The 16,158-nt window shown below is 37.6% G+C and overlaps 1 protein-coding gene across 1 annotated transcript in view; it reads right to left on the bottom strand.

Annotated features, from left to right (window-relative positions):
* The window catches only part of TOPAZ1 (testis and ovary specific PAZ domain containing 1), a 69,292-nt gene that overhangs the window by 6,746 nt on the left and 46,388 nt on the right, over window positions 1–16,158 (bottom strand). The window contains 6 exon segments of the mRNA XM_021071723.1: window positions 489–692; window positions 2,268–2,432; window positions 9,522–9,687; window positions 12,294–12,394; window positions 13,334–13,508; window positions 14,659–14,725. Coding sequence (XP_020927382.1) covers window positions 489–692; window positions 2,268–2,432; window positions 9,522–9,687; window positions 12,294–12,394; window positions 13,334–13,508; window positions 14,659–14,725 — 878 coding nt within the window.

Here is a 16,158-nt window from a genome sequence, read left to right as displayed (position 1 = left end):
GCACTAATTTTCTAGGCTTGTTACAGGAACAGCTGTAGCATGTACAAAGTTCTATTACTAGGAGCCATGTAACTATTATATATCATGTTGCACTGTGATAGCAGCCTCTGTACTTCCTATGTGGCCTGTTACAGAATATTCTAACCATAAAGATCAGGGATATACCAGGGATAAAAGTGTATTTCTTAAACTTCATTCTACCAATTTTTTTACTTCTATATATTTATAAGATATGCCAAGCTGGTTTGAATTCTTTTTCACATCCTTCAGTGGACAAGCTAATATGCAAAGAGAAAATAATATAGTCATTAGAAACAAGAGAATTAACAGGTTTCAAGCAGCACAAATCTCTTTAGACCACTATCTTTGAACATGCATCAAGTGCCCTTTGAACATATTTAATGCTTTATCATAAATATTATACCTGGATTTAGGGTTAGAAAATCAAAACCAAAATATCAAATTTAAATTTTTAAGATATAACTTACTTTTGTAGTGGGCTCTGGCTTTGAGCCATAAACAACTCCTTCCCAAAGAAGTAATTAATCTTCTAAGAAAGGAAAAATCAATAGGGATGTTCTTTGAAATCATGAATTCTGCTACAGAGGATGACATACCAAGACTATTGCTTTCTATACAGGCATCTAGAAGTTTATTAAAAAGAAGGCTATACTGTGAGACCTCCACAGTTTCTGAAAAGAAAAAATAAGTGATATAATGAAATGGATCTGTCTTCATCTCTCAAACTTCTCTCTTTTCCTTTCCACTCTGTTCCCCTTGGCCCTTTCCTTCCCACTATAGGAGTCACAGTCACTAAAACGCAATAATCTTACATACTGTCTAAGTTAACAAACAACAAAAGCATTCAACAAAAACAAAACCATGCATTCACTTTGTAATGGAGAATGTGAAAGGAATGTGACTTGAGAGGCTGCTTTAGCGCCTCTGTCCATGATCCTCATATGTGAACGCATCTGCATGGTTCTGTTTGCATTCTATCTAGAGTGCAGACCTTAGACTTGTATTTCCCATGACTAAAAATAAATCATATCCTCATAAATATTCACTCAAGTTTAAAAAAAATACTTCCTTTATTGGGTATGTCTATTCCTTTATGTTCTTCACTTAGAAAAGTGAACTCACACTGGAGACTTCCAACTCTTATTCCCTATATTCAGTCAGGTGGGTCTATGACTCTAGGTCTTTATCACTTTAGGATTTTTTTATCAGGAAATTTGGCTTTAGCAGGAAATTTATCTCTTTACCTTTAGTCTTCTTCTAAACATTATCATCAGAGGAACTTTCCTAAAACACCAACTTCATATGTCACCCCTGGGCCCCAAAACCCTAGTGACCCCTTACTATACACAGAGAAGAAAATTTCTTTAGCCCGTCATTCAGGGTCTTCCAAAATTTGGCACAGCTATGTGTTCAATCTATTACTTTTTTGTTGCATTATCAAGATAATGTATATCAAAAGCCTGTTCTACAGAGGTCATGTACCAGGGACACCAAGATAAAGAAAATATCACTACCTTTAAGGCGCTTACTATTTAGAGGAAGAGAGAAAAGAATGCTAATTACAATACAGTATCTCGGGGGCATAAATGGGAGAATAGAGACAAAGCACTGATGGTAGGCTTTCAAGGTAACATTTTAATTAAACATTAACCCATCACTCCGAATTCATCACTCAGCTCATTTCTAACCCAAAGCTGTTTTCCTGGATGCAGACTCTCTTCCCACCCACATATAACTTGCAAGTATTCAAGCGCACTGCTTGCCATTGCGCACAATGGTATCCTCTTTTTTCCTCTTTTTATGAACTCATCAGCTCCTTAATTTCCTTAATTTTTTCCATGTTTTCCTATATTCCAAGGTAATAGAAACTAAGTTCTATATCCGCTAACTGATAAAAGAAAAAGTATTTTTTTATTATTCTAATGCAATAAATTCTTTTAAGGTATGACGCTTGCTGGGGGCACTAAACATATTGTTTGCTAATGACAGAGGTAGGAAAAGGGGAATGATGAAATGCTCCTTCAGGAAGTGCTGACCTATGACCCAAAGATAAGCATCTCATATTTTTTAACACCGTTAAGAAAGCATATTCAATTTGCAGAGAACCTATTTTTAAAAAACAACATCATTAAAAGTATACGCTGGAATATAAAATTCAACCAAAACAGGTGGTGAACAGTTCCTCATTAACAGTTAAATACCAGATAAGTCAGAGATAATTAAGCTAGACTTCTGAAAAAACATACCTTGAGAATTTTGAAAACCTGGTAGATTTTGCAAAACTTCAAATGTCTGTCTGTAGAGGCTCTTTGCTAAGATTTCATGTGCAATTGTACAAAGCAGATTATGCCGGTTGAGCACATCCAGTCTATCACAAGGCCACAGTGGTGTACTGATGATCCATTCTGACTCTTATAAGAAGAAAAAAGTACAAATACTTTATACCATAAAAATTACACTTAAGAGTATAATCAATCACAATTCATCTTTTTAAATATCTTTTGGAGAAAGCGACAAAACTTAAGCATGTGTACTTAGAAAGATAACCATAGCTCAAGCTTATTAGAAACAATTTATATGGTGATGATCATCATCCTAAATGAAAACCAATGACCATTTTTTAAAGTAATTCTTCATTTTTCTAGGTGTACTAATCAGTTACTGACTCTGAAGTTAATGTTTATTTTTATATGACAAAATATTCAGATTATATAAGTATACATTATGATGTAAAACACTATTGTGTAGATAAACTAAAAACAATTCTGTAGTAAAGAATACATAATTTACTTAGTTTTGGTATTCTTGGGGAACAGCTTTCCTCCACAGTATCTGCCTATTTAAAATTTATTATAGAATATTTGCTATGTACAGAAGAATAGCAAACATATGTAAGTTATAAAAACATAACAATAAAAAGAACTCTTAGGTGCTTATCACACAATTTAAAAAAAGAGAGAGTATTACCTATAATGCTGAAGTTCCTTAGTTTCTGCCCTGATTTTCATGTTTTAAAAAACAGTGGGAGACTGCAGGACAGAACACTGAGGCGCTAACGTGTTAGAAAGGTCAGTATTTTACCATTTACCCAGCTCCCCCAATCATTATGAGACACAGAGTGAGACACATAATGGAACACTGCTATGTAACATTCAAATCACATCTCTGGGGTCTTTTCCAACTGGACTAAGAGCAGGAGTCATAAAATCCTTTTCTTTTGTGGCCTTCCCAGCTCAATGAATATAAAAAGTACTGAAGAAAGATTTAACAATTCAAGTATACAATGCCAAAATAAAGCCTTAAGTATTGAGTATAAAATTTTGAAACAGGAGCTTGATTTTAAATCACTAGAGCCCACTTGACTGGTTGACTGGATTTATACTACCTATGAAGCAAAATTCTACAAATATTAGTGCTTTATAATTATTAACTCATTTAGACAGATAAGTGCATTAATTTACCCCTAAATTTGTTTAAATTTTACTACATAATTCAAATAAACGCAATACCGTGAGAGACTGCATAAATCATCCATTAACATAAATCATGTTAAACCTAATTCCCATAAAAAGTTAAAAGTCAAACAGCTATGTCACCATTCCCTATAAAGTGAGTACTATTTTAATAAATAAATTCAATTATTTTTTTGTTAATCATATATCTTCTGGGTATATGACACATTAAAAGTAGATTGTATAGTTTTTTCTGAAAAACTGCATTGTTCTTCTTTATTTAGTAGGTTGCAGATGTGGCTCAGATCTGGTGTTACTGTGGCCGTGGCCGGCGGCTGTAGCTCCAATTTGATCCCTAGCCCGGGAACTTCCATATGGTGCAGATGTGGCCCTAAAAAGCAAAGCAAAGCAAAGCAAAAAATAAATAAATAAATAAAATATATACATATATACATATATTCCTGTTGCATACTTAATTGCGCTGTGATTTCAAAACCAAAGGGAAATGATGTTGGGGTGAGGGATAAAATGGAAGGTTGGGCTTGACATATACACATTACGATATGGAATGGATGAGTAACAAAGCACAGGGAAATTAACTCCATATGGGAAAACAATCCGAAAATGATGGATATATATACATAAATGATTCATGTTTAATGAAATTTGTATACTAGAACATTGAGACATTTGTTTTTCAGTCTCCAAACCTTGATTATAAAATTACGGTTTTAAGTCTTTTTTTTTTTTTTTTTGTCTTTTCTTGGGCCGCTCTCGTGGCATATGGAGGTTCCCAGGCTAGGGGTCAAATCGGAGCTGCAGCTGCTGGCCTATGCCAGAGCCACAGCAACGCGGGATCTGAGCCGCGGCTGTGACCCACACCACAGCTCACAGCAATGCTGGATCCTTAACCCACTGAGCAAGGCCAGGGATCAAACCCGCAACCTCATGGTTCCCAGTCGGATTCATTAACCACTGCACCAAGACAGGAACTCCTTAAGGTCTTTTTAATGCTGGTAAGGGGAGAAGGCAAGTAGGAATTTATAGCTCATTTGCCAGGATACAAGGTACCCATGCTGAGAATTTAAAATGTCTGGAGTTACTGTTGTGGCTCAGTGGTTAACGAATCCGACTAGGAACCATGAGGTTGTGGGTTCGATCCCTGGCCTCGCTCAGTGGGTTAAAGATCCGGCATTGCCATGAGCTGTGGTGTGAGTCGAAGACATGGCTTGGATCCTGCACTGCAGTGGCTCTGGTGCAGGCCAGCAGCTACAGCTCCGATTAGACCCCTAGCCTCAGAACCTCCATATGTCATGGGAGTGGCCTCAGAAAAGGCAAAAACACAACAAAAAAAAAAAAAGAATTTAAAATGTCAAAGTGAGGAGTTCCCTTGTGGCACAGTGGGTTAAGGATCTGGTATTGTCATTGCAGTGGCTAGGGTGGCTGCTGTGATGCCAGTTTGCTCCTTGGCCCAAGAATTCCCATATGCTGTGGGTGTGGCCAAAAAATAATAAATAATAAATAAAATGTCAAAGTGAAAATGAGAAAAGCCAAACCAATAGACTTCTTCTAACCATATGTCTGCCACCCACTAAATAAATAAAAATATTCCACATTTTTCGAACATAAGTAGTCGATGTAAATTCCTTTAAAAAGTTTAGTAGGTAATAAATGCATATGTTTTTTTAAAAGGAAAAAAATATAGAAAAATTTGTAAAAAGTTTTTTTTTTTTTTTTTTTTTTTTTTTTGTCTTTTTAGGGCCACACTCGTGGCATATGGAGGTTAGCAGGATAGGGGTCCAATTGGAGCTATAGCCACCAGCCTACACCAGAGCCACTGCAATGGATGCTAGTCAGATTCGTTAACTGCTGAGCCATAACAGAAACTCTGAAATATATGTAAAAAGTTAATCTACCTTTCATCCCTGTCCTCCAAGCATTCAATTCCTCTTCCCAGAAGCAATCATTATTACTAGTTTCTTGTGCATCCTTCTACAAGTATTCAAAGGGTATAAAGCAAATGTGTGTGTATCTATTTTATTTTTTTACACAAACAGGAGCATACTGTGTATACATGGCTTAGCACATTCCTGGAGCTCATTCCACACTGCCATATAGCCATCACACAGTGTCACTGCCTGGTACACCCTTAATGGACATTTAAATTATCTGGAATTTTTTTTTTTTGCTTTTTAGGGCTGCACTTGTGGCATATGGAGGTTCCCAGGTTAGGGGTCCATTCAGAGCTACAGCTGCCAGCCTACGTCACAGCCACAGCAACGCAGGATCTGAGCCGTGTCTTCAACCCACACCACAGCTCACGGCAACACCAGATCCTTAACCCACTGAGAGAGGCCAGGGATTGAACTCGCAACCTCATGGTTCCTAGCCAGATTCGTTTCTACTGCACCATGACGGGAACTCCTGGAATTTTTCATTGTTGACAGTTAAAAAAAAGATACCGTGGGAGTTCCCTTTAAGGCTCAGTGGTTAACGACCAGACAGGATCCATGAGGTTTCGGGTTCGATCCCTGGCCTTGCTTAGTGGGTTAAGGATCCAGCGTTGCTGTGAGCTGTGGTGTAGGCTGCAGATACAGCTTGGATCCCATGTTGCTGTGGCTGTGGAGTAGGCCAGCAGGTGTAGCTCTGATTAGACCCCTAGCCTGGGAACTTCCATATCCTGCAGGTACAGCCCTAAAAAGTAAAAAAAAAAAAAAAAAAAAAAAAAAAAAAAAAAAAAAAGATATCAGATAACTCACACTGCACACCCTTGTATACAGATATAAATGTTTCATAGGCCACATTCCTAGAAATGGTGTTGAGATTAAAGGAAATATGCATACTAAATTTTGATATATTTTGTCAAAAAGCCATTAAAGACAAAAACTCATTTCTCTATACCTTTATGAAAAGTGTATCACAAAACTTTAATCTTTGCTTATCTAACAGGTGGTTAGGATTTTAATGTTTACTTCTCTCAAGACAAGTGAGTATTACTCTCATTTATTACAACTGAGATCAAGTCATTTGTATTTTTTTTTTGAGAATGGCCTGTTCACCACAGAACCCTTTGAAAAAACAAAAAAATTCCAGAGACAACTTAACATGTTCCTGTGGGCCCCTTTTTGGAAGAAATGAAATTTTACTTATGAAAATGACTTTCAGTTGAAATGGTCACTACAAAAGAAAATTCCACATAACAGTTATAAAAGATAATCTCAAAACTGAAACATCAAAACTGTAAACATTTTTTATTGCCATAGATATTCCATGCCATTCACACAAACTCTTCTTCAGTCTCCAGTTTGAGAAAGATTCAGAGGCCCCCCCCCCCCTTTTGTGTGTGTTTTTGCCTTTTCTGGGGCTGCTCCTGTGGCATATGGAGGTTCCCAGGCTAGGGTCTAATCGGAGCTGTAGCTGCCAGCCTACACCACAGCCACAGCAAAATGGGATCGGAGTTGTGTCTGCGACCTACAACACAGCTCATGGCAACGCCAGATCCTTAACCCACTGAGCAAGGCCAGGGATCGAACCCTCAACCTCATGGTTCTTAGTGAGATTCGTTAACCACTGAGGCACGACGGGAACTCCTAGAGCCCATTTTTTCAACCATTTTCCATTTCTTGCCTCACCTCTTTCTCATAGAGCTTGTGACCTGTGGCTTGCACTTTTTTTTTGGCAGGGGGTGGGCAGCGGGGGGGAGGGTCTTTCTGGGGCCATAACCCAGGGCATATGGAGGTTCCTAGGCTAGGGGTCAAATTGGAGCTACAGCTGCTGGCCTACACCACAGCCACAGCAACGTGGGATCCAAGTTACATCTGAGATACCACAGCTCACTGCAATGCTGGATCCTTAACCCACTGAGCGGTGCCAGGGATCGAACCTGTGTCCTCATGGATACTGGTCAGATTCATTTCCACTGAGCCATGATGGAAACTCCCTGGCTTGCCTTTCGTTACTTCCTTTTTTCCCTTTTTTCTTATCTTTTTGCCTTTTCTTGAGCCGCTCCTACGGCATATGGAGGTTCCCAGGCTAGGGGTCAAATTGGAGCTGTAGCCACCGGCCTACGCCATAGCCACAGCAACGTGGGGTCCGAGCCGTGTCTGCGACCTACACCACAGCTCACGGCAACGCCGGATCCTTAACCCATTGAGCAAGGCCAGGTATAGAACCCGCAACCTCATGGTTCCTAGTCAGATTCGTTAACCACTGCGCCACGACGGGAACTCCCCTTCTTTCTTTATAGGGCTAAACTTGAGGCATATGGAAATTCCCAGTCAAGGGGTCAAATCAGAACTGCAGCTGCTGACCTGGACCACAGTCACAGCATGTGGGATTCAAGCTGCACCTGCCACTTACACCACAGCTCACAGCAACTTTGGATCCTTAACCCACTGAGTGAGGCCGGGAATTGAACCCGAAACATCATGGATACTCGTTGGGTTCATTTCTGCTGTGCCACAACAGGAACTACACTTTCTATTTTTATAAACATTCTATTCTGTATTTGTGTATACACACACACACCACACACACACATATTTTTGCTTTTTAGAGCCACACCCTGTGGCATATGGAAGTTCCCAGGCTAGGGGTCTAATCAGAGCTACACCTGCTGGTCTAAGCCACAGCCACAGCCACTCCACATCTGAGCCATATCTGCAACCTACACCACAACTCATGGCAACGCCAGATCCCTAACCCACTGAACAAGGCCAGGGATTAAACCCCAACCCCATGGATCCTAGTTGGATTTGTTTCCGCTGTGCCACGATGGGAACTCTTTTATTTGTGTATTTTGTATTTCTGTTTTGTATTGTATGCTTCTATTTTGATTAATCTTCCCCTCCTAGGAAACTTCATTGGTTATGTTTGCTAAGTTGAAGAAAACCTTTTCCAACAAGCTTTTGATCACAATCTCTATATTCCATATATTCCAGCACTGAACAGATTCAGGTGTTCTATATATATGAAACACATGCTAGTTTTGTTAGTGTATAAGTTTTCTATTTTATTTACCTGTGCATTTATTCCATTTTTTATCTAACTCAGAGATCCTCAAGGTTTATTCGTTCTTATCTATCCATTTTATCAAATAAAATCTGCTTTGTCCAAGTAGCCAAAGCTACCATTAGATGCTATGCTACTACTGTGCTCTCTAAATTTTCACTTACCTCATGCCAAAATAACCTTAGTTGTTTTTGCTGGCTTAATTTCATTGTAATTTGTTAAATGGATTGACTTACTAGGGAAAATAAGCTTTACTGTCTTGGTCTGAAGCCATGCTTGTATGCAAATACAAAATAGAGTTTATGCAGACTGCAATCAGGATTTCCCTGTCTCAGCAGCTGAAGCTGGGGCTCTGAAGCTAGAGTGTCTGGGATTGAATCCAGTCTGCACTCCTTACTCATTACATCATTTTGGGCAAGCTGGTTAATGTCTCTGACAACATTTTCTTATCTATAATATGGGGATTGTAATAACTCCAAACTCAGAGGGTCTTTATGAAGATTGAGATCATCAGGCAAAGCATTTATATGGTGCTTAGGCCAAAGTAAGAACTTTTTTTTTTTTTTTTTTTTGTCTTTTTGCCATTTCTTGGGCTGCTCCTGAGGCACATGGGGTTTCCCAGCCTAGGGGTCTAATCGCAGCTGTAGCTGCCAGCCTAGCCAGAGCCACAGCAACGCGGGATCTGAGCCGAGTCTGTGGTACACCACAGCTCATGGCAACGCCGGATCGTTAACCCACTGAGCAAGGGCAGGGATTGAACCTGTAACCTCATGGTTCCTAGTCGGATTCGTTAACCACTGCGCCACAACGGGAATTCCAAGAACTAACTTTTTAACAAAGATTCATACAGTTTCTTCTCTAAAGTTAGGTTATTCTTCTCCCTTCATTTTACAGAACAATCTTTCCTACCCACATGGTCATTAGGGGTTTGGACCAAATTATCACCCACAATTCACTATCAACCTGAGGTAAGTACAAAAACAAGAATTATAACGAGCTTAACAAATTACTTTATGCTGGAATTATATCAGAACTTACCCCTTAACACCCAAATGGCACCATCTAGGCTTCCACTTTTTAGGAAAATTTCTGCTGCAATATTCACAATTTGACATCTTGGCGCTAACTTCTCAGGCCCTATAAGTCCTTTTAAACTTGTAAAATGTATTTTTAATTCATACAGTTTATCCAAGACCTTCCTTCCCTAGAGTTAAAAAAGAGAGAGAACTCTTGAGTACCAATCATTTAGAGTACTATAAAGTCACTGATAACTATATAGAAGCCAATTATGCAATGTGAATCATCATTCTAGACTGACAGTTGTCAAAATGCTTTAAGACTCTCTCCTTAAGCCCTTTCCTGCTCAGCCACCAAGAGAGAAAGGGAAGGGGAGCAAGCAGGGTTTTGCCTCACACTAACAACACCCACCACTGGGTCCCCTTTCAGTAGTACTCCTTTCACCCATCTTATGCACTGTGCTCTCTAACGATTTCATTTGCCAAAAGGATTTCATATCTTAATGTGAAAAACGATCCATTATATGTTTTTGTTCTTCTTCTGTTGATTAAGATTCAGGAGAAAGAGTCAGTGAAAAGAAGATAATTTGATATCAAATTGACAAAGAATGATAGTGAAGAAAAAGGGAAAAAACCATTGGCTAGAAATTGTTTTTCTGATTCAACAGGTTAATTATTTCACCTTCTACATAAAGATTATCTCTAGGGTGGACATTAGAAATCAGACATATATTATTACTTTGTCCCAAGGTCAGCAAAATTTTTCTATAAACAGACAGAGAGCAAATACTTTAAGCTTTGCAGGTCACATTTTGTCAGTAGCCTATTCTTTTTGGTTGTTTATAAATTTCTAAGTCTTTAAAAATGTAAAAAACATTCTCAGCTCACAAGCTGTATAAAAACAGGCTGTGGGTCTGATGTGGCTTTTAGTCTGCAGACTCTTGTTTTTATATTATATAATATGCTATTTTGAATCAGATGCATATCATGTCAAACTACTTTCAGTTTGACTGTATAAATGAGTGAGTGCAATTTTCAAGGGATACTTTAAGTTTAATTCCAATGGATTTACTTTTATGTTCAAAAAGGAATGAAGTCATTTAAAAAATTCATGCTAAGAAAGATAATAAATAAATTGTTAAAACAGTCATTCTAAATAAGATAGTGAACATTTTAAGTTAAAATACAGGCACAAATTCAGCATCCTCTTTTATCTTAAGAAATAAAAATTAGCAAATAAAGCTAAAATATACATTAAAATTTCAGCAAAATCAGTCTAAATTTTTAAAAAGGGTCTTCCTACATAGTGTTCAAATTCTCAAGCATTAAATATCCAAGAAATTAATCCTATGATCAACCTCAAGCTAGGCTAGGAGAGCAAGGACAAAGTACATTTTGCCCATCCTGGCCTATCATACAATAAATGTTAAACATCTTGGAGACATTGGAGTGGAGAACTTGTGTACAACTATTATTTAAATTTTTTTCTTTTAAAAAAATTCATGAGTTTTGTATATGTATGAGTGACCACGTTCTTAGGTGTTATTTCAATTGCGATGTAACCTCTTTATAAAAAGAAGGAAAGAATAAAAGATACATTTAGATGATTCAATGGCAATCCCACTCTCAACTATTCTATTCCCCATATTACTCCATCCCTCAGCAGTCCCTCCCTTTTACGGATTTTCCTGTCCTTTACTGAATTTTACTGAATCTATGACTCCGCTCGCCACCTAAGGGAAGTATAAAAAATAGTAGTACAGTAAGGTCAAGAATTGCTACACCGTTTCTATGGTGAGCTAAGTCTCACAGGTAGACATGAAGATATGTGGTATACAGTGTCCCTGGCCATCCTAAGAAGTGATTTTAAAGGAGTTCTGTTAATTGTAAGTATCCCGGGTTCATCTTTTTTTTTTTTTTGTCTTTTTTTGACATTTCTTGGGCCGCTCCCGAGGCATATGGAGTTTCCCAGGCTAGGGGTCCAATCGGAGCTGTAGCTGCCAGCCTACGCCAGAGCCACAGCAACATGGGATCCGAGCCACGTCTGTGACCTACACCACACACCACAGCTCATGGCAACGCTGGATCGTTAACCCACTGAGCAAGGGCAGGGATCGAACCTGCAACCTCATGGTTCCTAGTCAGATTCATTAACCACTGCGCCACGATGGGAACTCCCCAGGTTCATCTTAAGAAAGGTCTTCCAAAATTATAATGCTACCAATACTCAGGAGCTGGTAAGATAAATTCTGAATTCAAAGGTGCTTCAAATATGATATTTAGGAGTTCCTGTTGTGGCTCAGCAGGTTGTGACCCCAACTAGTTTCCATGAGGATAAAGGTTCGATTCCTGGCCTTGCTCAGTGGGTTAAGGAACCAGTGTTGCTGTGAGCTGTGGTGTAGGTTGAAGATGTGGCTCAGATCCTGCATTGCTGTAGCTGTGATGTAGGCCAGCAGCTGCAACTCCAATTCAACCCCTAGCCTGTGAACTTCCATATACTACAGGTGCAGCCCTTAAAAAACAAAGGCAAAAAAAAAAATTTATGATATTTAGCACGGCTTCCTAAGTGTTTCCTATACTGAGATTCTTCATAGTAGCCAGTCTCATGCCACTTCTTTTCCACATTTGCCTAACATACCACATAATAATTCACAAATTGTCTGGATCTCAGTTTGTCACCTGTAATGATTATTAGCAAATCTTTAATATGCAAAGTTAACCTATCTATATTCTGTTCAAAAATTTAAAACTAAAACTCTATATACCAAGCCAAAACAAAAATGTAATCAAGTACCTTGGACCACTGCAACAGCTTGTGATAGAAGTATATAGCACTGATTCCAATTCTTCCCAGCAAAGTTTTATCTACTTCACTATTTTGTGGATCTTTGCTAACTGAAATACAAAGTAGGTATATGGAAGAAAGTGAATAATGGAAAAGGCAAATTTAACACGGAATTAATTACACTACCACAAAGACCAGGTGTCGGCAAACTACAGCCCATGGGCCACTTCTGGCCTGTGGCCTGTTTTTGTATAGCCTATGAAGTTACAAAAAGGTTCTTTTATTTTTAAAGGGTTGTTTGAAATGAAAACTATGTGACACAGATAATATATTGTGTGTGAAAAGCCCAAAATACTTACTATCTGGTCCTTTACAGAAAAATTTGCCGACCCTAATAGAGAATACAGCAGTTAAGAGCGCATGTAAGGAGTTTCTGTTGTGGCTCAGTAGGTTAAGAGCCCAATGTAGTGTCCTTGAGGATGTGGGTTTGATCCCTGACTTTGCTCAGTGGGTTAAGGAAGCTGTGGCATAGGTAACAGGTGCTACTAGGATCCGGAGTTACTGTAGCTGTGGCATAGACCAGCAGCTGCAGCTGCAATTCAAATCCTAGCCCAGGAACTTCCATATGCTAGCAGTGTGACCAAAAAAAGGAAAAAAAAGGCCCTCATGTAAAAAAAACAAGGTCTCAAACATAAATGATTTTGTTTTCTTGTAATAGTTAAATGAATAACAACTTAATGATTCAAAAATTCAGATGTTCCACTATAATTTGCTAGCAATAGTTTTACCAGTCTGAATGAAAAGAAAAATAACATGAAATATCTGATATTATACTGACCTCATATTATAATCCAATTTAACAATAAATGCATGGAAAAATTTAAAGAGGGAAGAAAAGGTATCTAAAACCTGCAAATTAACTTATTCCAAACATGAACACTAGGAGCTTAAATGTTAAAAACACCATATCAGTCAATCAGTCAGCCAATCAATCAATCAGAAAGAACACTGCATCACCCTAAAAAACAGACCAAAACAGTGACATTTACCTGTTTCAGCAAATTCACAAAATGGAACACCTGATCTCTCTTCTTTACAGTCTTTTGTTAGTGTTTCAGCAATACAAGCACAAAATCTCTGGAAATCCACAAATTTTTCGCAGCTCATTTTTACATTAACGTATAAATTTCCCAATTTGGTCCAGTCACCTTTTTCTTTACAATGCTATGAAAATTATTAAAAACAAATGCACACTGTCATTTATGCAAACATTATGGGGTAGGCACATGCAAGCATTAGATATACAGAAATTAAAAAGATAATCTAAGTAAATCTTAAAACTTACTGACAAGCACTACAATAGCAATGACAGGCTATTGCATATTTTGCTTTTCTGACCATAGCAAAGCTTCTTTAAGTGCTAGATGTCAATGTACACTTGTTTTAATTATCTAGTTCCTAATGTACTTAATGATGTCACCCCCAAATCTGAACTAGATAGTGGAGATAGATTTTATCAAAAACATGATTAGCAACATGATTTGAGTTGCCTCTATGAAACTCATTATTTTACTACTTTTAGAGACTATATTTTACAATTATTTGGCCATTTATAATTTAGGGCCTACACATCGTTTTAGACATTACATTTCTTCTACTAAAGGGGCTACAAAGTAAATTTTAGTAAACTATTATTTTCCATTCTAAACTAAGAAATTTTTCCACCAACAAAAATTGTTTCAAGGATGTAAATACTAATTTAGACTAGATTAATAATTACTAGAATGAGTAAAAAAATGATCTTAAGTTAAAAGCAGGAGTTCCCTTGTGGCACAGAAGGTTAAGAGGCTGGTATTGTCACTGCTGTGGCATGGGTTCCATCCCTGGCCCAGGAACTTCCCCATTCTTTAGGCATGGGCGAAAAAGAAAACTAAAATCATCCTGAAAGTCCTTTATTTCTTATTCAGACCTCACATGCTTGGAGACTGCACCTTGGCTGACCTTGGCTCTACCCTGTCATGTCACACATGACAAGAAAGCCAACTTACTTGTGTACTGAGTGGATCTGCTCAGTGACAAAAATTACAGGCTAAGTTACAGTTTACTATACCTTAACATAATTAATTAACATAATAATTTAAAACTGAACTGTTTCTAGAATTATTTTTAAAATAGTTCACAACTCCAGAAATTATTCAATTATTCAATTACACATTTCAAAGTATTAACTTACAAACAAAACTTTTCCTTCTTTTCTCTGTGTAACAGTCACATTTTTAAAACTTTTTCTAAAATTGGGTTATTGTTCAAAGTTTCCTTGTTGTTACTGGTTTTCAGAAACTTCAGCAATTTATTTAAAAAATAAGCATCATACCTCTATTTCTTTCAAGGCTGACTCTAAATCACACTTCCAGTTCTTTTTAAATTGCCTCATCTGTAACCTTTAACAATAGAAAATGGTTAAATATGTTCACCACCCCCCAAAAGTCAATTTATTTATTTGTTCTATAATTTAAACCTAAGAGACTAAAGAAAGAGTAATACAAAAATTCTTTAGTGCTGAAGAAAAGGCAACTACAGATACCTAACTTTTACTATTTCCTCCCAAACCATAGGCAACAACAAGAAAAAAGCAAATTCCAATGAAACCATATTCAGCCTAACTTGCAGACAAAGAATGGCAAAACTTTAAAATAACTGTGAATAAAAAGAAGACAAAAATGTTACATCCCAGCACTTGATCTCTACTGTTCCCATTCCACCCTCACTGCTCCACAAGAATATGAGGCAAGCGAACACTGACCAAAACAAAACAAAGCAAGCAAACAAAAATACCTGGTTCTAGGAGAGAACCAGAAAGATAAATTACCAAAGGGACCAAACATTGATTAGGAATTACCATTACAAAGACAAAGTCCACACTAAGTTTGAAAATGCTAAGAAAAAAAGGGTCTGGGTAAATCAGAACACAAATGACACAGAAAGACTTAAAAAATTCTATGATTTAAAGAAAGCAAGAAATGCATAGGAAGCTTCTGAGAAAGAAAAAAGACAAAAATGAAGAGAGAAATACCCTTTAGTGACTGGGAAGAGGAGAAGAAAAGGGGGGAAAGAACAGAGTGTAATTAAACTAATACTATAGAAGTTCTCACCATGGCTCAGTAGAAATGAACCTGACTAGTATCCAAGAAGTCTCAGGTTCAATCCCTGGCATTGCTCAGTGGGTTAAGGATCCGGTGTTCCCCAAGATATTTACTAATTACAATGGGACAAAGAACAACTTTACAGTGTAGAAACTTGGCAGATAATCTTTTTAACTAAGTGATCAAGGCTAATAACCAGTAGTAAGATACACTAAGCCATGTATATCCTACTCTGACGCAATGAGATATGTAGCAAGTTAATGTCCTCAAACCAAAATTAATTTCCTGGTTTTGATATTGGCACTATTTTTATGTAGGATGTTAACAGGAGAGGAAGCTAGATGAAGGGTATGTGGATTTCTCTACACAAACTTCTGCAACATTTCTGTAAATCTAAGATTATTTCAAAATACAATTTTTAAGTCATTAAATGTATGTTAACGAATTTCCTAAATTATACACACACTTAAATTCTCATTGATGTCCTAAATACAAATGTTAAGAGTTCTTTGTAGTAGTCTTAGCTACTGAAAGTGAAAGCTTTTCAAATGAACTATATAAGCTAATTAAAAAATATAATCAAAATCAAAGTAAGAATGACCATTAAAATTCATTTCCCTTCTTGGAGTTCCTGTTGTGGCTGTGGCTCAGTGGGTTAAGAGCCCAACTAGCAGGACTTGGGTTCAATCCCTGGCCCTGCACAGTGGGTTAAGGACCTGGCATGGTGTACG

The sequence above is a fragment of the Sus scrofa genome, chromosome 13, assembly GCF_000003025.6.
Source record: "Sus scrofa isolate TJ Tabasco breed Duroc chromosome 13, Sscrofa11.1, whole genome shotgun sequence".
In the NCBI taxonomy this organism is placed as follows: domain Eukaryota; kingdom Metazoa; phylum Chordata; class Mammalia; order Artiodactyla; family Suidae; genus Sus; species Sus scrofa.
The sequence above is the reverse complement of the archived record's forward strand: the minus strand, read 5'-3'. Positions and strand labels throughout refer to the sequence as shown.